Consider the following 23963-nt stretch of genomic DNA (forward strand, 5'->3'; position numbering starts at 1 on the left):
AATTTGAAATGATGTCAAAGTGGTTTGGGAATCACATTGTTTTTTTTCTGTGGTATTTTTTACCCTTTCGTGCACCATGTAACCTGATAACATGATAAGCTGTCCACTGTGGTAAGCGCTGTCCCTGAAAGGGTTCAAGTATACATGATATAGCCCATTGTAAACATTAGCGGGGATAACAAAAAGCCCAGGATTACTGCATTGAAATTTGCATGACTGAGAACACCACTGATGCCCCAGAAGAATTGTCTAATGATGGATCAGACGTTACCTCTGCCTTCCAGTCGAAAATGGGGCTATCCATCAACCCGTAGTCAGTTGGGCTGCGCTTCCTACAGCGGAGGCAGCAAAAGGAGTTCATCGTCATTATCATCATTATTAAAAGCAGCCCGATTTAAAAAAAAACAAAAAAATATATTGGAGTCATTATCGGCAACACAACTCACGTTCCGCGGCATCGCTTACTGCACAGAGCCAGAACGCATACGCCTACACCGGCCAACAGCAGAAGCAACCCGATGGCAATGCCGGCGTATACCGCGTCTGCAAGACAAGGTGGATCACAACTGGATTTGTTATTTTCTAACTGGACTGTGTGAATATAGAGGTGGAAAAATGTTGGACTGTTACCCAGCTGCGTGTCCTGGAGCCCATGTGGCGTCGGGGTGGAGAATGGTGGCTTTGCCCTCACATGGCAACGGTTGCCGGTCCAGCCCAGATAACACCTGTGGACAGAAAAACACCGTAATGACCTGGACAAAATGGACATTGTGATGATGCTACCTACTAGCATACTAACAACTGACGTGGATCTGTCATTTGAGAACTTCTCATGCCTAACTAGATGGGTGCTGTAGTGCTAAAGCTAACCCTTAGAATGCTAACATGATGACAGTCAGCATGCTAACATATAACATGGCGTGGACCTGTAATGGCATTTGGGAACTTCTCATGCCTCGCTGGATGGGTGCTATCATGCTATGGCTAATCTTTAGAATACTAACATGCTAACAGTCTGCATGAAACACAGACCCCATTTCAACTTCCTGATAATTTCGGCACCATCAGACTCTCCAGAAAACAAAGCACTTTAGAAACTTGTCAATGGTGGGTGCCCTAATTCCCTCAGGATATTGAAGGGGTTGAAGGCAAAATGTGTCACATTGCTCTTACAGTGGCTAAAATTACAAATTGAAGGCATACCTAATTTTGTAGACCTTGAGTACTACAATGAAGGCTTCTGGATTGTAACTGAAAAGTTAGAGTGAGCCAACCCAGAAACATGCATCGTGTTTAAATATTGACCAGCAGGATCCATCAACAATTCCATTGAGGCACAGTCGGGATAAATCAAGGCGAGAACCTGCTCAGCCTGGCAGAGGAAGAAAGCCAGTGGAATTTACAGGTTCAAACATGCTTCACGGAGTGAGACAGATGGAATTTTTATGCCCAGGGTCTCACCATGCAAGACAATGAATTGCTGAGTGTGTGCGTGTGTGTGTACGTGCGCGCTGCTTACATGCAAACAGGACCGTACTCCTCCACATGGCACGAGCCTCGACCCGAGCAGTACATGGGAGGACAATCTGCATCATTAAAAGTCAAAATAAATAAAGAATAAAAACAAGTGAGTGTGACAACCTGGTAATATTAATAATTCACACGTTTATGTTTTTACCATACGCCGAGCCCGTCTTTCTAAAATGGCTTTTTCCGCCTGTCACTTCTTCAGTAACAATGAACCGCAAGTATGCATTTGCCATTGCCATGGCTACGACACTGCATTAGCATGTATATTAAAAAGTCAGCGATTCATTTCTCGGATATTACAAACATCACCACGAAAAACAGGTCTCTAGGTCTCTCGCACCGCATTTAAGGTAGCGGGAAGGAGGATTTTTTTTATTTATTTATTTTGGGTGAATACAACCCCCAGGGAACACCCTAGACTTGTGAAATGTATTACACCGAAAAAGACAGAATATATGAGTGTTAAATGATAAAAAGATAAGTAAGGCAAGCCAAATCAAGTTTGTTAGGGCTGGGCAAGGAGAAGAAGCAAATGCTCATGACATTTTAAACACGTTTCTGGGTCTCCTTCTGGTATTTGCTTTATTTCTCCTGATACCAAATAAATCTTTAAATTGATTTTTAATTTTTTTTTACCAAGCAGTAATTTGCATTAACTGCCACCGAAACAATGGAAATACATATTTTTCCTTTACAGATAATGTGAATATGAGAGCTTCCTTGAAAAATGTCTCAAAATATGCCTCAAAAACATGTTTACTGTTAGAAACATTTATAAATGTCCTGATTTGTTTTTTTTCATTTAAGATACAATGTAGTTAAAAAAAAAACAAATAGTGGCAAAAGAAGTAATAAAAGTGGCTTTGTTGGCGACACTGACATCCATCCATCCATCCATCTTCTACCGCTTATCCGGGGCCGGGTCGCGGGGGCAACAGAATTAGCAGGGAAGCCCAGACTTCCCTCTCCCTAGCTACTTCTTCCAGCTCTCCCCGGGGGATCCCGAGGCGTTCCCAGGCCAGCTGGGTGACATAGTCTCTCCAGCGTGTCCTGGGTCTTCCTCGGGGTCTCCTCCCGGTGGGACATGCCCGGAACACCTCACCAGGGAGGCGCTCAGGAGGCATCCGAATCAGATGCCCAAGCCACCTCATCTGGCTCCTCTCGATGTGGAGGAGAAGCGGCTCGACTCTGAGCCCCTCCCTCCCGGATGACCGAGCTTCTCACCTTATCTCTAAGGGAGAGCCCGGACACCCTGCGGAGAAAACTCATTTCGGCCGCTTGTATCCGGGATCTCGTTCTTTCGGTCACGACCCATAGCTCGTGACCATAGATGAGGGTTGGAACGTAGATCGACCGGTAAATTGAGAGCTTCGCCCTTTGGCTCAGCTCCTTCTTCACCACGACAGACCGATACAACGTCCGCGACACTGACAATGGTTTGTAAACTAGCTCCTCAGTGTTCATAGCTACAGGATGTTCTTGTAAACTGTTTTTAAAAAAAAGAAAACAAATAGACCTTCCTAAGCATAGAACTCAAATTTATCAACAAAATGTGTGAATTTTAGTCTCTGAACAGAATGCTACTGCTATTTCAACCCAAGAGGTGTCATGGCTAAGCCACCGATTTTATATGAAGTAATTGAAAAGGATCGCCTTGGCAACAACAGGAATGGCAGTGCAGTCATCAAAATGATTCATCCATAGTTATTTGAAGGTCAAATTGGAGGATTGATTGCTCTCCGGAGATAAACTTTAAGATAAAGACTTTAAGCTTCCATGTCAAAGGTGAGTGAGGTCGAGACAGGAAAAGGGGAAAATGCTTGAAATTTGGCAGAAAACTGCTAGATACTGACAAGCAAACAGGACATAGACTCACTAACAAGCACCCGCAATGTGAGGGATCTTCACTCAGACGCCAACCACAAAACTAAAGTACGGCTTAAGATACTTAAAGACAAATCTTAAATTTTAAACTCATAAAATGGGCTCAGATACCACTGAATGTAAATAATGAATATGCCGGGGAATATTCTGTAAAAATAGAAAATAAATGAATGGATGTCTCCTTTCGGTTGATGTCTCCATCTGTAAAAACTGTTAGGGCCATTACCGTCACAACTGGACTCATCTGCAAGGAAAGGTAGACAATCTGCAAAGCCATCGCAACGCTTCTCAGCAGGAACGCAAGCAGACAAAGTGTCGCACAGTAGTTCTCCAAGTTCACACTGCAGCAAGGCTGAAGACACAAAAAAAGGCCAGCACAATTCCCAGACTGTTTGTATCATAAAAGATGGGTCATTGCTATTAGTGACACATACGGCAGCCGTGCTCGTCCTCGCCATGGGTGCAGTCGGGGACATCATCGCAGCGCAGTATGGCCGGGAGGCAGACGTCGTTAGAACACTGGTAGTGGCCTGTGGGGCAGCCGCCTTGCGGGGGGAGGGTGCCCGGTATGGCCGTGGGGCAACCCTCTTCGTCCGACTGGTCGAAGCAGTCAAACTCACCGTCGCACTGCCAGCTCCTGGGGATACACTGAAAGGAGTGGACACACCGGAAGTCCTCCGAGCTGCAGGTGAGAGGCTGTGGAGTCACCGGTGCTGCGGATGGATAGGTGGGAGGCTGGGTTAGGTAGGTCGATAGATGAAAAGATAGGTAGGTAGGTAGCCTGCTACTTAACTAGCTAGCGAGGTCGATTAAAAGACAGGAGGGCAGGTAGGTAGCTAGCTACCTTCCTAGCTAGCTTAATTCAGGAAGTTAATGAAATAGGTAGGTGGCAGGCAGGTAGACAGGCAAGTAGGAAGGTAGGTTGATTATTGTGGTTAATGAAACTAGATAGTTCGATGGAAAGCAAGGTAGAAAGCTAGCTAGCGAGGTAATTTGATTCACTGAGGAAGTTAATGAGATAAGTAGATCGGTGGGTAGCTAGCTAATTTGGACAGTCCATTTGTTAGTGAGAGGTTAATGAGAAATATTATTGACATAAATAGGCTTGTAGGTAGGTGGTAGTAGACAGGGTAATTAAATAATTCAATGTGTGCATTAGGTCGCTACAGCAAGTCCACTGGAAAAGCCTTCACCTCCGCCCACGCACTCTGCCGTGTATGTGATATCGTCCAGGGCTATGTCTGTCCACATGTCTCCGCCCACCTCCGCTTGGAAGCTCACTCGAAAAGGTGCCGGGTTGGACAGGATGACGCTGGCGTACGTCCACCCCTCGGCTTGGTTTCCGGCCAAGGCCCACATCAGCAGTGGGGTGCCACTTGGTCCAACCGTGAACACCTCCAAACCCAGATTGAATGGAATGTTATGAGTCAAAATTACAATCACATATGGTTTTAAATATGTAGTTGTACATAATAGCACTATGTTGTACTAGATTGTCAATAAATACATTTGTTTTTATGAAGTTTACATCACTCATGATAATTAAAAACTCGTGTGTTGGATGTGTGCCATAAGGGGCGTGGCTGAGTGAGCAACGTCAGGAGCTGGAGTCAGGTTCGCCGAAATTGGCAGGTCCATCTATGTGTGAACGTCTGGACATGTGTTGTGGGCTCCAACAGTTCGTTGCAAAGGTTCTTATTTTGAATTTAGGTGTTTGACTGTTTGGCTCTCCTTGCCCACACCACGTACAAGGACTTTACAATAGCATTACGATACAAACAAACAGTGCTATGGCCGGCTAACACTGTCCATCTCTTGGGTTGTCAGTCAAAGCAGGATTTCTTGGGTTTAGGATTGAAAATCAGTCCCAAAGACATGAATAGATGAAATTGAGGATGCTTTGATCAATTATTTCCTGCCACTGTCTTTCATTCTTCCCTGCAGGTACAAGTTGATTGTTAAAAATAGGGTCTTGCGCTCCAAAATGACAGCAAAACAGCATTAATTATGAATTTGCACAGCCACCTTCAGCGTTCCCATCCTGTCTGAGCCGTGCATGTAGAACCAGAAGCGCAGGTGACACAGGCCCACGCTGGCTGGAAAGGCGCTAATGGTGGTCACCTTGGCAACGTCACCCTCTCGCTGAGCGCCTGAGTGGATGTAGAGGAAGTTCCCCCCACCACCTTTGGGAGAGAAATGCAGCGCGGCACGTGTACAATTACCATTTAGTTGGAAGTTATTCAGAAGGACAGAGCTGGAGAAGAATCAGAACAATTTGTAGGTACTGAAGGTAGGCTAGTAAGTAAGTAGGTTGCTAACCAACAAACCTACCTACCGATCAAATTATAACTTGATTTATTCAGCTACCTAACAAACTCATTAACTTCTAAGGAGGCATGTAAGAAGCTAGCTAGCTAAAACCTAAGTCCCAAGTGGGTAGCTACTGCTAGCTGGCTAAAAGGTAAAACACACAAATTAACTAGGTCGCTACTGACACACTAGCTAGGTAGCTGGCTACCTCGCTTGCTAGGTACAATAATTAGTTCATGGTGGAGATTGATAGGTTGGACAACCTCTTTGAAATTTTAAGGACACTGAAGTTGTTCGTTTTATAATACCACAATTAAGACTTGTAGACTGACTGGTAAAAACAAAGGGGGACTTTGTATGGATCCTTGTCTCTCAGTGAGTGCCATTGTTTACGTGTTGCCTCAGTGTGACCTCTCATTTCGAAAATGTTATTGATCCGCTGCCCTGTGTTCATCGGTCAATGACACATTCAATCAACAAATTCAACTGGCCAATCAGAGTTCACACACAACGGCAGTCTCCAGGGGGAATTGTGTGTGTTTAATTAGTTTGCATATTGGTGGCACAGGAGCTGAAAACGGAAATATTATTCAGTATTTATAGCACAGTTGGTTCAGTGCTGAAAATAGAGCCCCTCTAGAGGAGTTGCCAACCTGGACTGTGGTCAGATGTCGGTACAGCTACGGTCGTTTCACTGCAGTGACTGATCCTCCAATCAAAGTCGTCATCGGTGTCTTGGCCGAGCAGGCACCTGTCCTCCCATTGGCCGTCATCCACGTCAAAATTACACGCTCCCGGCATGGCAAGCACTGCGTCTAAATGTTCGTGTAACAGAATAAATGGATTTACCTGTGAATTAAAAAGTGAAACTTGCTTCGCGCCCGCTCACCACAGTCCGACTCGTCCGATTGGTCATCGCAATCAGGCTTGCCATCACACACCAGGTGGGACTCGACACAGTGGCCGCTGTCGCACACAAAATCTGTGATTTCAGGACAGCTCATTGGTTCAGCAGGACCTGGGAAGGAAGTGCATGATGGTGAATGTTTTAGAAAATGGTAGAGAAAAAAAATTAAATTGGAGCAAATAAAATTGCAACTACTAGCTGACTAAAATATTATTTCTTTTACAATAATTCAGTTGTTTGTTAGGACTGTTGAGTACTTTCATACCCCCCCCCCCCCCAAAAAAATGCAACACAACGGAGACCATGGCTGAGTATCCATATATCCACCACGGTACGGTTCGTTTGCGCACCCATGCACCCCTCAGCGAATGAATTTTGTGTAATGGACATATAACACACCCACAAACACGCATACATGCACACACATCTGTTCGTCATTATTAAAACAAAGCCTTCCTGAGTTCCGCACGAATGGGTGCAAACGGTCGAAAAAAGCTGACAAAAGCCTGTCAGGGAGAGCTTGCAGCATCTTTCCGCTTGCTGCACCTCATTTAAAGCTGGGAGGAAGACAGCATTGTAACAGGCAGCATATGTGTGTGCTGAGGCGGGAGGCGCTGATGGCAGAATGAAGGAGAAAATAAGGGAGTGAACAAAGGAATCAGGGTAATAGTAGCACACGGGAAGTTGAATAAGAGGGAGAAGGAAGGAAAGAAGGTAAGAATGCACGGGAAGGAAACTAGGAAGGAAGGCAAAGTAAATACAGGAGATAAAAACGTTTACAAAGTGATATTAGCTTCATTAGGGAATTGAATAAATAGATGAAGGAAGGAAGGGACAAGTAAATGAAGTATGTAAAGAAAGTAATGGGTAGAGTAATGATAAAGTGGTGGGTAATATTGAGTGTGGAAAAAATGTAGGGAAAGGGACAGATTGAGGAAGAACTCAATAAGGAAAAGAACGAAGTAGCGAGGTAGGAAGGACAGATGCAAAGAGAAAGGGTAGGAAGGAGGAAAGAAAGAAGCAAACATTAGCACACAGGAAGCACAACAAAAAGATGGAAGGAAAGGAAGATGTAAAAAGTGAAATTAGCAATATGTTCAGATTTGGACAGAGCCACGCAGTGAGTGGCCTCGCCCAGGATCATACATCAACATCAAAAACATCTCTTATCCCTCGCCGTCGAGTCCCATTAAACTAATCACGCTGTGAAATTGCACCGCGTTGCATCGCCTGCGAAGGAAAACGCAAACATCATTTCATCATTCACGCCGCTCGCCGTCGTCACTCACTCGGGGCGCAGTCTTTGAATTTCAGGTCGTCCAAGGCAGCGCCCCCACTCACGTCGCGCCAACGCACACCCTCGAATATCACCCGGAAGTTCCTCAGCCTTCTCAGCGGCACCTCGGCACGCTTCCACCCATTCCCCTGATGGCCTGATTTGTTCCACGCCTCCCACATGGCGTTCTCCGTCTGGGTAGAGAAGATCATCACGAAAACACACTACACAGGGTCAAGAAGTAGTGAGCTGGCTTCATCCAGTGAAGGTGCTCGTGAACAGATTTTGGTCATTCAAAGTTTCCCGCCGCTTTTCAGACTGTGTCTTCGTTTATCGTTGCCTCTCTCATGCCGCATATGGAATATATTAAAAGGCATGCCAAGTATGTAATTCCTCCGCGAGTCTTTTCCCATGGCAGCAGCCAGGCACCACATGGTGACTAATGCAGCGTTCAAACGAGCGATGTGACCCGGAGTGGGGCTTTGGGGGAGACGCCATCACACCCAGCCATGCGTCATGTGTCTCGTGTCTTCCCAGTGTCAAGTTGTAGTTCAGAGGAGAGAGTTATTATGAAGATCTTAATTATGATAAATTGATGCAACAAAAAAAAACAGACTGAATGGAAGAAGGAATGACTGACAGAAAGAGGAGATAAAATAAGGCCATAGGGCAGTATGCAAATAATTAGTTCCAAACAAAATATGGTGAAATGCAGCGAATGAAGGCAAGAGGACTTGACTAAATAGCTCAACTTGAAAGGCAAAAAATGTGCACAGGAGGTCCAACAAAAAACGTGTAAGGGAGAAAGGGAGAGAGTGATTCAGTAAGAAATGAGGAATAAAAGAACGTAATATTAGCAAAAAGGAAGTCAAAGAACGAACAAATGCTGGGGCTGACAGAGGTAGTAAAACTGAAAAGCAGAATGTGCCGAAAGAAAGGAAAGAAGGAACTAAAGCAGATAGCAAACAGTGCACACAAGAAGATGGACAAAAAGATAGAAAAGGAAAGCGGAGACAAAGTAAGGGAGAGAGGAAGGGAGAAAATAGAAAGGAAAGGAGGATGTAAGTAAGTTCACAAAAACCTAAACACAAGGTGAAAAGAAGTTTGTCAAGGAGAAAGTCCAAGAAAAACACAAAAGGAAGAAAGAAAGGTAGGGGAGAGTGAATGAGTCAGCAAGGAGGATGTCAAGAAGGTAATAGTGCCATAAGGGAACAAAAAAGAACCTGGGTGAAGGGAGGATGGATAGAAAAGTCAGACAGAAAAGAAAGAAGCAAAGAAGGTCATATGATGACAAAAGAAGTGAAACAAAAAGGTGGAAGTAAGGAAGATGACATTACCAGTAATTCGAAATTAAATGAGTCCTGATTGGTGGACTCGATGAGGTCAAGGGTCATTTAGGATTACCATTACAAAAGAATTTTACAAGCCCATGACGACGGAGTGCAGTTTGATGCCTTTCGTTTTACATTTCCTCAGACACAAATGGGACAAGCAGTTTCTCGTTCAAACAAGGACACGGCCTTCATACAGAATTTTACATGAATTAAAAAAAAAAATAGTTTCCTCTTGGCTTGAATACTGTACGCCCACCACAAAAGTATGTCTGAGAGGAAGCGGCTTTCCACCTACTCATCCATTGTCACAATCAACCACAAGCCGCTCTTCAGTTGTCACCATATTTCCTTTACATGTAGAATCACATCATGAAAAAATGAAATGAAAACCATGTGAACATTGCTCTTGCAAAATACTACAAGCTGCCGTGTACGAAGGAAATATCCATTAAGTGCCAATGGCTCTCAAGCCTTTACTGTTGGTGCATGTAAAATACGCTAATGAGACGTAATACAAGTGTTACGAGTAAATCTGACTTTCCAAGGATAAAAAAAATGCTATTTCGGTTTGGCATGACCATTTGAGCTTCCTGAAAAGGAGAACTCCACCTAGAAATTGTGACCAAATTTGAGCCATGCACACCTAATTACAAAATGATGGAAGGAAGGAATGTAGCAAAAAAAAAAAGTGTAACAAAAAGATAATGGCAATGAAGGGTATGAGGGATGAAATGAAGAAGGTAGGAATGAATACACTGTAAATATGGTCGGAAGGAGGAGGAGTAAATAAAGGTAAGCGGTTAATTGGTACCTGACCCCCGCGAAAAGTGAAAAACCGTGAAGCAGGATTTGCCTCCTTTAGAAATTTTCACGTTTTTGTGTGTAATGTTTGCATACAGTTAAACGTGAACCGGAATTTCGCGGCTGTTGGTGAAGCTCTGAGATGACATGCAAGTGACAACAGCCTAGTTACGTGCCGTCTGTCTGATCATTGATGTTGCTGTAAGAAACATCACAGGTATCAAATTAAAATACCGTATTGGCCCGAATATAAGACGGTGGTTTTTTGCATGAATTAAGACTAAAAAAGTGGGCGTCGTCTTATATTTGGGGTCTAGACATTATACCCAGTCACGACGCTATGTGGCGCCTGTAACTGGCGCCAAGACTGAGTTGTTGGTTGTCATGACAACGTAAATACAATTTATTTTAGGCTTGTTGTTTTGCAAAAGTATTTTGTATTTCTATGTGAACTTTCATATTTGTTTTTTTCTTTAAATCCTCTGAAAATGTTATTTGGAATATTTGCTAAGAATCACTTCCGGGTCATGTGCCGTGGATAGCGAGGAATTAGAGAGAAAGTTCGTGAAGAGCTACGATACCATGTGGTCTACGTGATTTACCGGTAATTTGATCTACTTTCGGTTTACCAAGGTGCACACGGTATGTCATTTTGTGTTTATTTATTTAATGTCCTGTTCAATTATTATGTATGTAATAATATGTATTGTAATTTTGATTGTTGTTTGAAATGTGTTTTAGTTTTCACGGTGTTCCACGAGTAAACGTTTTTTTTTGGACATCAGTACGAGGCATCATCCTTGACCGGGGTAGATATAGCGCCAAATATCATTGAAGCGACTGCTGAACTTGACTCCCCAGGCCAAAATGAAACCCTGTCACAAAGAAGAAAAATAAAAAATAGCGGTAAGGAAGAAAACAGAAGAAAATAATAAAAGAGATAACAGAAAATGGAGAAACGTAGCGACAATCTGGAGAAAAGTGGGTCGAAGATCGGCAGCTGAGGAGAAGTTAGAATGTAACTTACAATTCAAAAACCAGAAGCCATTCATTTACGAATGTGATTGCACTTTAGATCTGAATGAGGCAAAATAACATGCCTTTTCTCTCAAATATATTGTTATAATCATTTGTTTCAGATGAACTGTAATTCTTTTCTGTATAAAAATTAATTTGGTGTTCAAAAAGCCTTTTTTCAAACTTGAGTCTTGGAAAAGAGGGGGTCGTCTTATAATCAGGGCCGTCTCATATTTGGGCCAATACAGTAGGTAAATATTAATTTACACTTTACATATGAAATTGTCCCTAAGTGTGAGTGTGAGTGCGGATGGTTGTTCGTCTGTGTGTGCCCTGCGATTGGCTGGCAACCGTTTCAGGGTGTCCCGCGCTTATTGCCCCGAAGACGGCTGGGATAGGTTCCAGCACCTCCCGCGACCCTTGTGAGAGTCGAAAAGACTTGTGTTAGTGGCATAGAAGATGGCTCTCACTTGACTTGAAGGCTTTTGAATCACTCAAGACTTTTCTGTTAGAGCTGCTGATGGTGTAGCTGAGGTTTTTAAATTGGAGGAAAAACACGGTGGTGGGTAGCGCTATGACGCTCATCTTGTCTTCTTATTAGTTGAAATAGGTTTTAGTCTTTTTTTTTTCTGAGTGAAGAAACTTTTACCAAGCTGACAGTTTCGGCTGTCATTTCAGCCTTTGCCTGAGCCATTATGGTCAAGGCTGCGAAAAACCCCTTGCTCCTGCCGCCGCCGTGAAAGCAATGTGTCGATTGATGGGCCCGTCTCCGACGAGCGTGCTAACACATTTTCACACAGCTGGGACGCATTGAGTCAGGGGGCGAGGGAGCAAGGGGTTGGAGTGCAGCTTTACTCGTCAGGAAAAGCGATCGCTTGAACAAAAAAAGCGATCGCAAACACAATACTGAAATACAATCAGCGAGACAGTCGACACACTAGCGATGATACGCTACCAATCAGTTCAGGGGGAAAATCCACTTGTGCTCTCATTGGTCGATGCCACGCCGGTAAACCAATCAGACTCCTTGTTTGAGTGGGCATGTAAAAAGCCTCAGAGTCATGTCATCTTTTTGCTCAGAATGCAGGGAAATCTCTGTCTCCACATCAACATGAAACAACGATGAGATTGTGTCTTCCCGCAATGTGGGTGCCAATATGGCTGTATTTTATTTATTCATATATGATTAACGTTGGGAAAAAACCCCACCCGCAAAAAAACGAAGCTGCAAAACTCGAAGGGAAAAGTGGTGAGGGATCACTGTAACAAGAATGGAAGGAAGGAAGGAGAAAATAAAGGGGAGAAAGTGATATGACCACACAGGACGTTGAAAAAATTGAAAAAATGAAGGGGAAAAGCAAGAGGGTGATATCAGCGCACAGGAGGTATTACAAAAATATGTAATAATGGAGGATCGTCACGTTTTGGTTTTCACACACGCTTACTTTCACGAGCAGACGGATGGTTCCTGAGGCCTTGTGGGAAATGTAGTACCAGAAGGAGAGCTTGCAGATGGAGCTGGACTCCTTCCATACCGAACTACTGATGTGAGCCTTGTCGCCTTTCAGTCCCACTGGTGTGGCTTCTAAATACAGAAAGTGACCTGAGGAAGAAGGAGAATCCATTTTGAGGCCTGTTTTTCATGAGTGTCACATACTCTTGCCAGAATAGACAATGTTTGAATGGCATCTAACTCGTATTACCACAGACGGAAGGCAAAGGCGTTGCATAGAAAGAGATGTAGGACAGAAGAGGAAAGATAAGGAAGAAGTAAAGATGAAATAATAGCACACAAAAAAGGGCTACGATGTGGAGCTAAAAAAAAAAAAAAGCCTTGCAAGGAGGCGCTGGCCGGATAACAAACCGCTCTCATCCTTCAACGTGTGGTCGTACGGCGGCCGTATGCTCTGGACCGAGCCGCTTCCCAGCAACCAGTCAAAATTGTCCGCCAGCGAGTTCTTCCAGCCGCACGGGCCATCTTCGAAGGAGCAGGATGTCCCGCAGCTCTCCTCGTCTGAGCCGTCGCCGCAGTCGTCGCGGAAGTCGCAGCTCTGGCCGGGGGAGTAGCAGCGGCCGTTTGCGCAAGGCAGGGACCCTGGAGGACACCAGCCTAGAAAGAACACACAGCAATGGACAAAAGCAATTGAGTTCCCAAATTGACAGCATGGGTTTCCTCCATCATCATCATCCTCAGGCTCTGCTGACTGATTCCCAAAGTTGATTTTTAAAACTATACCGAGGACTCTCTTGGCGAGGGGAGTAGAAAAAAGAAGTCAAAAATAAAGTTCAACACTTGATATAAAACATTCAAAATATAATACCCACCACTAGTACAAGTAGTTTGAAAAAAAATCTCAGAAATAAAGCATCAAATGAATAAAATATAAACAAAGAATTGAGGAATAAAAAAAAAAAAATAAGTGGACAGTAACAATATGAATACAATTTTCACTTTTCACTACACTACTTTTACTACAAAAAATGAATTACAATACAAAAATTAATAACATTTTTAAATAGGTTTATTATCTAAAAATGTTCAATTAATCCCATATCACAAATAAAATAAATTAGAAATAGAGCAAACAGTGCCGTGAAAAAATATTTTCCCCCCTCCTGATTTCACTTTTTTTGTGTGCATTTTATTGGATTTTTTTTTGTGCCTTCATAAAATGAATTGTTATTTGAAAAATGCATTTTGTATGTCCTTGGGTTGTCTCAGAGTGATATTAAAATTGGTTTGAGGATTTGAAACCTTTGTGTAAGATAGATATCCCACCCAAAAAAAAACCCTGAAATCGGGAGGGAGGCAAATACGCGGTAACTGTTAAAAATGTATACAGAGCACAAAAATAAGATCTAAAATATCCATTCATTCATTCATTCATTTTCCGAACCGCTTTATCCTCACAAGGGTCGCGGAGATCTAAAATATTCATTCATTCATTCATCTTCCGAGCCGCTTGATCCTCACTAGGGTCGCGGGGGGTGCTGGAGCCTATCCCAGCTGTCTTCGGGCAGTAGGCGGGGGACCCTGAATCGGTTGCCAGCCAATCGCAGGGCACACAGAAACGAACAATCATTCGCACTCACACTCACACCTAGGGACAATTTAGAGTGTTCAATCAGCCTGCCACGCATGTTTTTGGAATGTGGGAGGAAACCGGAGCACCCGGAGAAAACCCACGCAGGCCCGTAGAGAACATGCAAACTCCACACAGGGAGGCCGGAGCTGGAATCAAACCCGGTACCTCTGCACTGTGAAGCCGACGTACTAACCACCGGACTACCGGGCCGCCCGATCTAAAATATGATTTTGAAAAATTATTTATAAAATAGTGAAATGTGAGCAATCAAAAAGTATTCTTCAATTGTAAGTGTTGCTTAAGGGACACATCGTCAAACTGGCTGAAGAAAAAAAAAAAAGAACTTTGCCAAACATGTGCTTTTGCTACTTGGACAAATGGAGGTGCCTAGAGGAGGGTGGCAGCAAAGCAATTACAAGACCTTTGCGGGCGAATATAACGTGTCAAAAGAGATAAGGGTGCAATGTAGGAAGTAGAGCATTCGAAATGACCTTGAAAAGTATACCTTCAGGAGGAGGGGGAGTGGCGTCGTCCTCTATCACGGCTGAGGAGGCGAGCAGGCACCCTGGCGAAAAGGTGATGTCGTCCAGGCAGATGTCCCCCTTGGGATTTCGGCCCACTCGTCCTTCCAAAATGACTCGAAAGTCCTCGCTGTGGCTCAGCGGGACCTCCCCCATCTGCCAGTAGTTGCCGTGGTTGCCCGTCAGGTTGAGGAGGAGGTCAAGACCCCTTTGGCTCTTCTGGAACACGCCCAGTGCTCCGATGCCATCTCCGGACATGTGGAAGAAGAAGCGCATCTGAGGGAAACGTCATAATTATCCAGAATTAGTGGGGAGGTGTTCATTTTTTTTGTTTTGTTTGAGGTAATGAACCAAGAAAAAAAAAGTGCAGATATTGCGTATTCCTGCAAATAGTGGCCAAGCCGCTTACTGTATTTAGTTGGCATCATGTATTTATTCAACTAACTGCACAGAGAGGGAGTGATTTATTTGGGGCGGTTGATTTGTGGAGAGGCATTTAGTAATTTGTCATTATGTAACCAAAAACCTTGGTTTGTATTCCAGATTTATGCAAATATTGGCTTGAGAGTATTTCTTTACTCAACTCCAGGTGGGGATGTCTGTTGGTGGGGTTTGGGGGCACAGAGAAAAAGGAGGATCCATTTGAAGTAGACGTTTATTTGTCTTATGTGTGGATAATGCACTTTTTTTGGGCTCGTTACAATTTGTTTGAAGCGTAGTCCAAATGATCATTTTAGATTTGTCCTGATTTTTTTGTGATGTTCTCGACAATAGCATTAAATAAAAAAACTTGCTTATGGCGTATGGACCCATTTTTTCACGGGAAGATTTTCTCTCAAAAGGGGCGTGATTATACCAGCTTCCATCAGCCACGGCAGACTGATTCGTTTGCCGCCCCCCTCCCACTAATTTAACCGCTGGCGTGATTGACGAATTGACTGACAGGTCGAGGGCGGGAGATGACAGATGAACTGGGCGGTCGATCTCTCCCGCCAACAGGCTGACAGCTGCGATGACACAAGAGGCAATTAATACTGACTAGTGTGTGTGTGTGTGAGGGGGGGGGTATATATATGTGTGTGTGTGTGTGTGCATTTTTTAATAATGCATGTTATTTTCTTTTCAAAGGAACCATTTTGAAAACAATTTTTATTGCAATTTGTTTGCCCCAACATTACGATTTAATAGGTAAATATGTTTTCAATGTCCTCTTCCCGTGTATTTTTTTTTAAACAGACACATGCAATAATTGATTCTGCAAAAACAATATCAGACTTATCCATAAATATTTTGGGCGTTTTAGGTTAGGCTTTCGCTGAAATAAAGTCAAATGAACAATGAATTAATATGACAAATGTATCTATCTCCTTCAATTAGAGTCGTTGAATCTTAGACTTTTTCAGTAAGCGCTCGCTAGGAAAAAAAATATTCCGCAAGTCATTGTGCATTGTGCAATAGAAAGAAAACAATTTGAAATAATTCAATTTTTGCCTGACCTTGCACTGGGAGCTCCTATGGCTCAGCAATGGCCCCGAAATGCGGGCGGCATTTCCAGCCACTTGAGGGAAGGAGCTCTCCAGGTAGAGGTAGTGCCCAGAGGTATCCCTCAGGGTATGGTCTGTGGACGGGCCCGTGCCGAAAGTGGGAGTGCTGCCGGCTTTGATCTGCCAATCAAAATCATCCTCCGAGCTCTGGCGCCAGGAGCACTGGTCAAACTCAAAATTGCAGCGGCCGCTAAACACCTCTGAAAACCAGACGGTGAGACAGTAAAAGAAAATCCCATTTCCCTCCCGCTTACTGCGCGGAGGACCCTAACCTGTCCTTAGATTTCCACTCACTGCAAATATAGGGTTCCTCATCCGAGTCGTCCCCGCAGTGGTCGATGAAGTCGCATAGGTTGTCTCGGGGGATACAGCGACCATTGGCGCAGGTGTACTGCTCGGGGGTACATGGCCCTTGTGTGGGCAGCGGAGGCGCACAGTCCACGAAGCTGACATCGTCAATCACCATGTCGCCCATGTAGCTGATCCCGCGCTTGGCTCGGAACACCACCTGACGGGGCAACAACACGGCTGACATTCATTTTATAGACGGGCTTTCCTAACCTTTTGGAGTAGTCATGATAACTGCCACTTTGCAGAACAGAAATGAGCAGGCAGAGTGAAATGACCAACGACACCCGTCAGGCACGAAAATTTAAGATCGTCAGGTTAAGTCTTTATGAGGCTCATTTGAAAAGGCCACTAGCACACTCTGCACGTCTATAGAAGTAAGAAAAAAAAAAAAACGGCGACTCATCAACTTGGCGGCTGGTAGCATACGCGTGGAGACAACGGCTGACACAAAGGTTAATGACTGTCGGCGATGTTGCTCCCAGAGACAAATCAAACCTTTGGCTGACACACACAAAGTCTGTTGCCCCTGGACTGACCTCGGCTGTCAGACGCCAAGTAAGGACTCATTAGTGCCACGATCAGGACTTTTGCCCATTTGGGGCAGACTTGGATTTGATGGATTTGGCATTAAACAAGTCCATCAGATAATGAGTCATGTCGGCGTGTGGGAAAGAAGTAATTTGATTCGCAAACAGCATAGAAGGCTATTATATTATTTGGACAAACATATTCAAATACTTCATCAGGCTCATTTCCCCATCGTGGTGGTTTTTAGGCCAAATGAATTACCATTTTGGAGAAAATAATTCAGTCCTTCAAAACTAGTTTCACTTAGCAACCTTAATTTTGGTTCTAATGACTATTATAAGTAGACTCGCAAATATCGTAAGTCTCAAGAACACATGCTAAAAAGACTATTTTAGTTTCAAGAACACATTTTCGGATAAAATTGGTTGTTGCCAATGTTCCACACAAGCTCCTGCAAGGAATTTTTCCTAATTGTACCACATTTGAAGCAGATGTACTCGACAGTGTGGAGACATTAAAACAGCAATAATTATACATTTTCATCATTGTGTGTGGCAGCAAAGTATGACTTGCTGTTGATTACAAAGCTCGAATAACAACAAAAAGACCAGAAAATTTTTGAAAATTCAGCTTCAATTTCACATAATCATTTGAAATTTGGTAACTGTGTCTATCATGAGATGAACCTCAAAAAAGTCTCAAGAACACCCTTCCCGAAAAGACACAGGAAGTCTGCCATTTTGCTTTCAAGTAGCTATTTTCGGTTCATTTTGACCATTTTGGAGGGGATCTCGAACAACATCAACTCCAACGGGTTGTGTCCATTTGCTGCCAGATATGCAGTATGAATCAACTCGAAGAAGGGGAAGAAATTAGGGATAAACATTTATCATAAGTAGAACCACAACAAGGTCTTTAAAAAGCACAAAGGAAGTCTGCCATTTTGTGTTCAATGTGGTCATTACTTGGCCCTTTCTAGGGGTCCTTCAAAGATAGACCCCTTCTATAGATTTATAGATCCAATTGCTGTCAAATTTGAACTGTGTATATTGGTCATGTGGGTGCATTTGGAGAATTAATCATTTTTCTTATTGCATGTGGTGGAAAAAAAAAGACTCACCACAGACCATGAAGCAACAGCCCAAGGCCGAGCAGAATCTTCAATTGAGTCCTCAAAAACACTTTTACATGGCAACATAAAATTTGGTTAAAAAAGTCTATTATGAGTAGAACTACAAAAACGTCCTAAGCACTCGTGCCTGAAAAGACACAGGAAGTCTGTCATTTTGGTTTGAAGTTGCCATTTTTGGGTAATTTGTGGACACTTTCATCGCCTTCATAGATTAGCTGCTCCGACAGCTTTTGTCCCATGCTAACAAATTTAACAAGATATTTAGACCCATGGGTGATTTTCATGAGTTGCTGCAAAGTGAGAAACTCCTCACTGACAGACATTTATAGGTGCAATAACACCGTTGTATTGGAAGGCAAGATTTTCAGCAATTAATGAAATGAATGAATCAAACACCATATTAGAAGAAAAGCATTTCCAAACCTGAATGTCATTTGACAACCCCAAGAACACTTCACCACGTCTCCACTTGTTGCCTTGGTTACCAGTCTGAGACCAAACCTCATGAGTGATGTTTCCACGCCTCAGCAAAAGCTGCAAAAGAGATCAGGGACAACTGCAGATGCTGACAGGTGGAACTACGACTTATGACAGGGCTCTCTGTACTTACTTGTAGTGAGCCCACAGTAAATCCGCCCATGTGGTACCAGAAGACCAGGATGCAATGTGGCCCGGTGGATGCAATAAGGGGCGTCTGGATGTCGGTGATGTGGCCGTAGCCGCCGTTAGAACTGTCAGCGCACATGTACCAACCATGAGGGCTGCCCCTGGGACCAGAAATGATTGAAGTGGTGAGTTAGCCTTTAGTTTCAGATAAAAGACAGGTCATCTGAGACAGATAGCTGGAGTCATTTTCAAAAGATAAAATAAAGTATTGATACATCTATCCATCTATATAAATACATATAAAATGGGCAGTGGTTGACTGGTTAGCACGTCGACCTCACAGTGCAGAGGTACCGGGTTCGATTCTGGCTCCGGCCTTCCTGTGTGGAGTTTGCATGTTCTGCCTGTGCCTGCGTGGGTTTTCTCCGGGTACTCCGGTTTCCTCCCACATTCCAAAAACATGCATGGCAAGTGATTGGAACACTGTAAATCAGTGGTCCCCACACTACAGCCCGCGGGCCGAATGTAGCCTGTTGCTGCATTTTGCCCGGCTCCATGAACATTAAAAGAGATGGGGTTTTTTATGGGTTGTTTTTTTTTCCCCAAGTCTGGCCACGTGATCCAGACTTGTAGATGCGTAGAACGTAACATACTCTCCCACCCTTCTGAAGTCTGAGCCCTATCTGAAACACCCCCCCCTCCCGAAAATAAATAACTAAATAAAACCTGCGATGCACCTGTGTCCAAAAAAAAAAAAAAACAAACAAAAAAAATGAACTAATGCCAAAATGATTAGGTAAGAGGAAAAATGATTGGTTATTATTTATTTCATCAATTGTGCCTGTTAAGAGCCCCAAAAAAGGTTCACATCTGCTTATGTGTTGATGTCGAGACACCCCATGCGATTGTCACACTTTTTACACACACACACCCACCCACCCGCACACACGCACTGTACAGTATAACATACATTGACATATGTATGTATATGTTTATGTTATGCTGTATATACAAGTACATATAGTATACTCTGCATGGTAAAGGTGGTGAGCAGTGCCTCATTTGCATGTAACAAAACAGCACCCACAGAACCAAGTTGTTGCAACATAGATGTTTTAAGTGGATGCTAACTGTCATTCTTTTTCATTTCGACAGAAGAATGTCAGAGACTAGTAATGTAAGACACCTGGGAAAGGTTTTAAATGGTGAAGAAAATGCATAACATGAAAAATAATTAATACAATGTAGATTAAAAAATATAAATTTGCTGTTGCTCACAGGGTGTGGTCGGTGACTGGACGATGATACTGCTCTCCGGCATGAATGCTCTCCCCTCGGTCGGGGGACCAGCGAAATGCATGCATAGACACTGGGATGGGGACAATAGTCTCCCAACCGCATGTTTTACCACCTTCAAAATCACACTCCTCAGCCACTGCATGAAAAGAGTAAGGAAATTAGAGTTCAGGTTTGGCTATGGTGCGGGTTGGGATTAGGAGTAGAGTTATAAAGGTCAATTAATTAGGTTTAAGGGGTTGATGAACAGACAAGAACTTGATTTTAAAAAGTGTCTGGGTTTTTTTCCCCATTTTTACCACAGTCGCTTTCATCTGAGCCATCCGAACAGTCGCGCCTGAAGTCGCACACTTTTTCGGGGGTAACGCACTCCCCAACCGAACCGCATGCAAACTCCCCTTGGGGACAACGATGGGGCTGAACCGATGGCGTCGGCGTGGTCCCTGTGGGGTCAGTGTTGTTCGCCTTGGGCAGCTCACCTTTGTTGTCAAGTGGCACACATCTTTAATGTTCAGTCGGAACACATACGCTGACCTCACAGGCGCAGGCGTACCTTCATGTGGCACACAGCCCAAGAAGGAGAGGTCGTCGATTGCGATGTCCCCGTTGAAATCATCTCCAACTGTACCTTCAATTACAATCTAGCCACAGGGACAAAAACACAACTTGTGTGGGCAACAATGTAGAAGAAAACACCCGGAAGCAAAGCATGACTAAATTAGGGCCCATCCTTAATATTTAAGGAAACTTGTGAAAACTTCAATTTGGCCTTGGTTTGAAAATAAGACTTTTATATTATTCAGAATCAGAATCATCTTTATTGGCCAAGTATGTAGAACACACAAGGAATTTGTCTCCGGTATAACACGCTGCATTAGTATCATCGTAAACAAGGACATGACAAATAGGTATGCAAGGACATTTCGTAATGTAAGAGAGACAACGTGCAAAGTATCAAGCAGAGCTAAAGTGATCAGTGGTAGAATACAATACGATGACAGTTTGTATAGTTGGTGCAGAAAATCACTGAACCATTTTAGAGTGACCAGTAGCAGTATTTGTAGTACAAGAAGAGTGACTACGTCAGTGACTGTTTAGGGAGTTAATGGCTGGAGGGAACAAGCTGTTTAAGTGTCTGCTGGATTTGGTGTGCATGGATCTGTAGCGCCTGCCTGAGGGGAGTAGCTGGAAAAGGTGGTGGGCAGGGTGCGGGGGATCCAGGAGGATTTTCCGTGCCCTGGTCTTGATTCTTGCAGTGTGCAAGTCCTCAAGAGTGGGTAGGGCGGTGCCAATGATTTTTTCCGCCGTCCTAACTGTCCGTTGAAGTCGGATTTTGTCCTTTTTTGTGGCGGCCCCAAACCAAACCGTGATGGAAGAACACAGGATTGATTCGATGACTGCCATGTAGAACTAGCGTAGCACCTCCTGTGGCAGGCCATGCTTTCTCAGCAGCCTCAGGAAGTACATCTTCTGCTGGGCCCTTTTCAGGATGGAGATGGTGTTGACTTCCCACTTCATGTCCTGGGAGACTGTGATTCCTAAGAACTTGAAGGTCTTGACGGTTGACACAGGGCAGTTGGATAGTGTGAGGGGCAACTGTGGAGAAGAATGTTTCCTGATGTCCACGATCATCTCTACAGTGTTGAGCGTGTTCAGCCCGAGGTTGTGTCGGCTGCACCAGAGCTCCAGCTGCTCCACTTGTTGTCGGTACGCAGACTCGTCGCCGTCTTTGATGAGACCGATGACCGTGGTGTCGTCTGCGAACTTTATGAGTTTGACAGCTGGATTTGTTGAGGTGCAATCTTTGTGCAGAGGGAGAAGAGCCGTGGAGAGAGGACACATCCCTGTGGGGCTCCAGTGCTGGTGGTGCATGTTGATGATGTTGTTGCTCCCAGTCTCACCTGTTGTGTCCGTCCCGTCAGGAAGCTGAGGATCCACTGGCAGATCGTAGGGGACACACCGAGGAGGAGAAGTTTGGGGGTGACGAGTTCCGGGATGATGTATTATTGTTATTATTATTGTTATTATTATTATGGTGATGATGATGATGATCATTACTAAATGTTATTATTGATTTTTGTTTGCTGTTTTTTTTAGGTGGAGGGGAAAGAATAGGTTGGGAAGAGCTCGACTGAAATGATTCATGTAATACGGTAAGACATACAGTATGCGCTCTATCGCACAGATCCTACAGGCAAAATATCCACAACCAGCTATTTCTATTCCATCTTGTCGACCCATCTAAATGCAAATACATCAGTGTGGAATGGATTAGCTGTGGAGTAAATAAATAATTTTTAAAAAAGGACTTCCTGTTATCAATAATACTAACCCTGATGAAGGAGAAATCTTTACGTTGCCTGTGAGGTTATATTCGCTCATGAATTACAGCATCATCCATCACAGAGAGATCGATGTTGAAGTTGTTATATAGAGATTAGTATTAGAACTCTGGAGGACCACTTTCTGTGTTGACACGATTTGCAAAAAGTTAGCTATTTGCAAAAAGTTACCAGTACTCTGCTTCCAGGTGAACCTCAAATACACTTATAACGTTTACAGGTGAACATAATCGGTCCGTCAATAAACTTTTTGTCTCACTCTGTTCTCTAAGAAGGAGCCAAATGCTAGATTTTACAGGTGGAATATTACCTGGAAAGGTCGAGCGCTGGTGAGGTAAAGAGTCTTCCTGTGCCAAATATTCCCCTGGTCGGCATATCCTACCCACAGCAACTGGCCGCGGCCCGTCGACGTGGTCCTGAGATAGATGGCCAGGCAGAACACTTGCGAGCCAAACATGTGGTAGTGGAAGCGGAACACGCACGGCTGGCGGGTGTTGAAGGGTTTCATGCCGCGTCGGTGGGTGGGCTCGAAGGCCGGGCTCAGCAGCACCGCCGTGTCCTTGAACTTCTGGGGGACGGACGACTCGATGTAGAGGTAGTGGCCGTAGCTGGTGCCTAGCGTGTGGTCCTTCCAGGGCCCCGTGTTGAACGATGGGGTGGGACCTCGGTTGCGGGTCCAATCGAAAATGTCGCCGGCACCGTTTTGCTCCTGTTTCCAGCTGCACAGACCTTGCTCAAAGTTGCACTGCAGCTCAGGGACTGTGACAAATTACAACACCAAAAATGTAAATAAATAATATCAATGGCTGGAATCAGTTATTACCAACTGAACTGTGTTTGGTTAATAAAGATTATAATCTGAATAGATGGATGGATGATGAGTGGGAAATAACATGGATAAAATCTGGAGGGGTAATTCATTTATGTGGGCCGTCTTGAAATGGCCAAAATGGCAGCCACCAAAATGGCTGCTTCGGACCAAAATGGCTGATTCTTTTCAGGCTAATCGTAGATCTTCTCATGATATCTACTGTACCAAGAAAAGGCAATATTTTAGGATGGAAAATCTCACTCACGGCAGCCCTCTTCATCTGAACCGTCCCCACAGTCGTCCACCAGATCGCAGAGCAGCAGCCGGTCCACACACGCCCTGGTGCGCGTACAGTGGAAGTGTGTGTGCGGCGGGCACTCGGCGGTGGCGGGTGGCAGGGAGCAGTTGTGGAAAGACACGTCGTCCAGCGCGGAGATACCGTCAAAAACGCCCAGGCTGATTTTTGCCAGTGCAATCTGGAAGGGCCGGGTGATTCGACCAAGTTGTACACTGACCCGATTCCAGCGGTTTCCCTGGTCGTACAAAGTCCTCCATATGATGGTGTTGTTTTGGACTCCTTGGATGCGTAGGTACATGTCGGCGGCCCCGACTGATATGCCTGAGTTGTAATGCCTTGAGGGAGGAGAATGAAATTGAAAAATTGAATGAAATTTGGCAAAAGACAAT

General features: G+C 44.2%; 1 protein-coding gene across 3 annotated transcripts in view; it reads right to left on the bottom strand.

Moving 5' to 3' along the window:
- malrd1 (MAM and LDL receptor class A domain containing 1) overlaps window positions 1-23963 on the bottom strand; it is a 32500-nt gene that overhangs the window by 2091 nt on the left and 6446 nt on the right. For all 3 annotated transcript variants that reach the window (XM_052054076.1, XM_052054078.1, XM_052054077.1), the window contains exons 9-31: window positions 23542-23909; window positions 22776-23224; window positions 20677-20764; window positions 20423-20602; window positions 20106-20262; window positions 18832-18988; window positions 18645-18755; window positions 16505-16718; window positions 16163-16410; window positions 14651-14942; window positions 12924-13169; window positions 12505-12662; window positions 7921-8101; window positions 6614-6742; window positions 6378-6539; window positions 5440-5597; window positions 4608-4809; window positions 3849-4127; window positions 3641-3766; window positions 1520-1586; window positions 631-725; window positions 447-543; window positions 272-332 (exon numbers count right to left, since the gene is read on the bottom strand). In XM_052054076.1, the coding sequence (XP_051910036.1) occupies window positions 272-332; window positions 447-543; window positions 631-725; window positions 1520-1586; window positions 3641-3766; window positions 3849-4127; window positions 4608-4809; window positions 5440-5597; window positions 6378-6539; window positions 6614-6742; window positions 7921-8101; window positions 12505-12662; window positions 12924-13169; window positions 14651-14942; window positions 16163-16410; window positions 16505-16718; window positions 18645-18755; window positions 18832-18988; window positions 20106-20262; window positions 20423-20602; window positions 20677-20764; window positions 22776-23224; window positions 23542-23909 (4225 nt within the window). The remainder of the gene's footprint in view (window positions 1-271; window positions 333-446; window positions 544-630; window positions 726-1519; window positions 1587-3640; window positions 3767-3848; window positions 4128-4607; window positions 4810-5439; window positions 5598-6377; window positions 6540-6613; window positions 6743-7920; window positions 8102-12504; window positions 12663-12923; window positions 13170-14650; window positions 14943-16162; window positions 16411-16504; window positions 16719-18644; window positions 18756-18831; window positions 18989-20105; window positions 20263-20422; window positions 20603-20676; window positions 20765-22775; window positions 23225-23541; window positions 23910-23963) is intronic.

Source organism: Hippocampus zosterae, chromosome 20 (genome assembly GCF_025434085.1).
Source record: "Hippocampus zosterae strain Florida chromosome 20, ASM2543408v3, whole genome shotgun sequence".
Taxonomy (NCBI): Eukaryota; Metazoa; Chordata; class Actinopteri; order Syngnathiformes; family Syngnathidae; genus Hippocampus; species Hippocampus zosterae.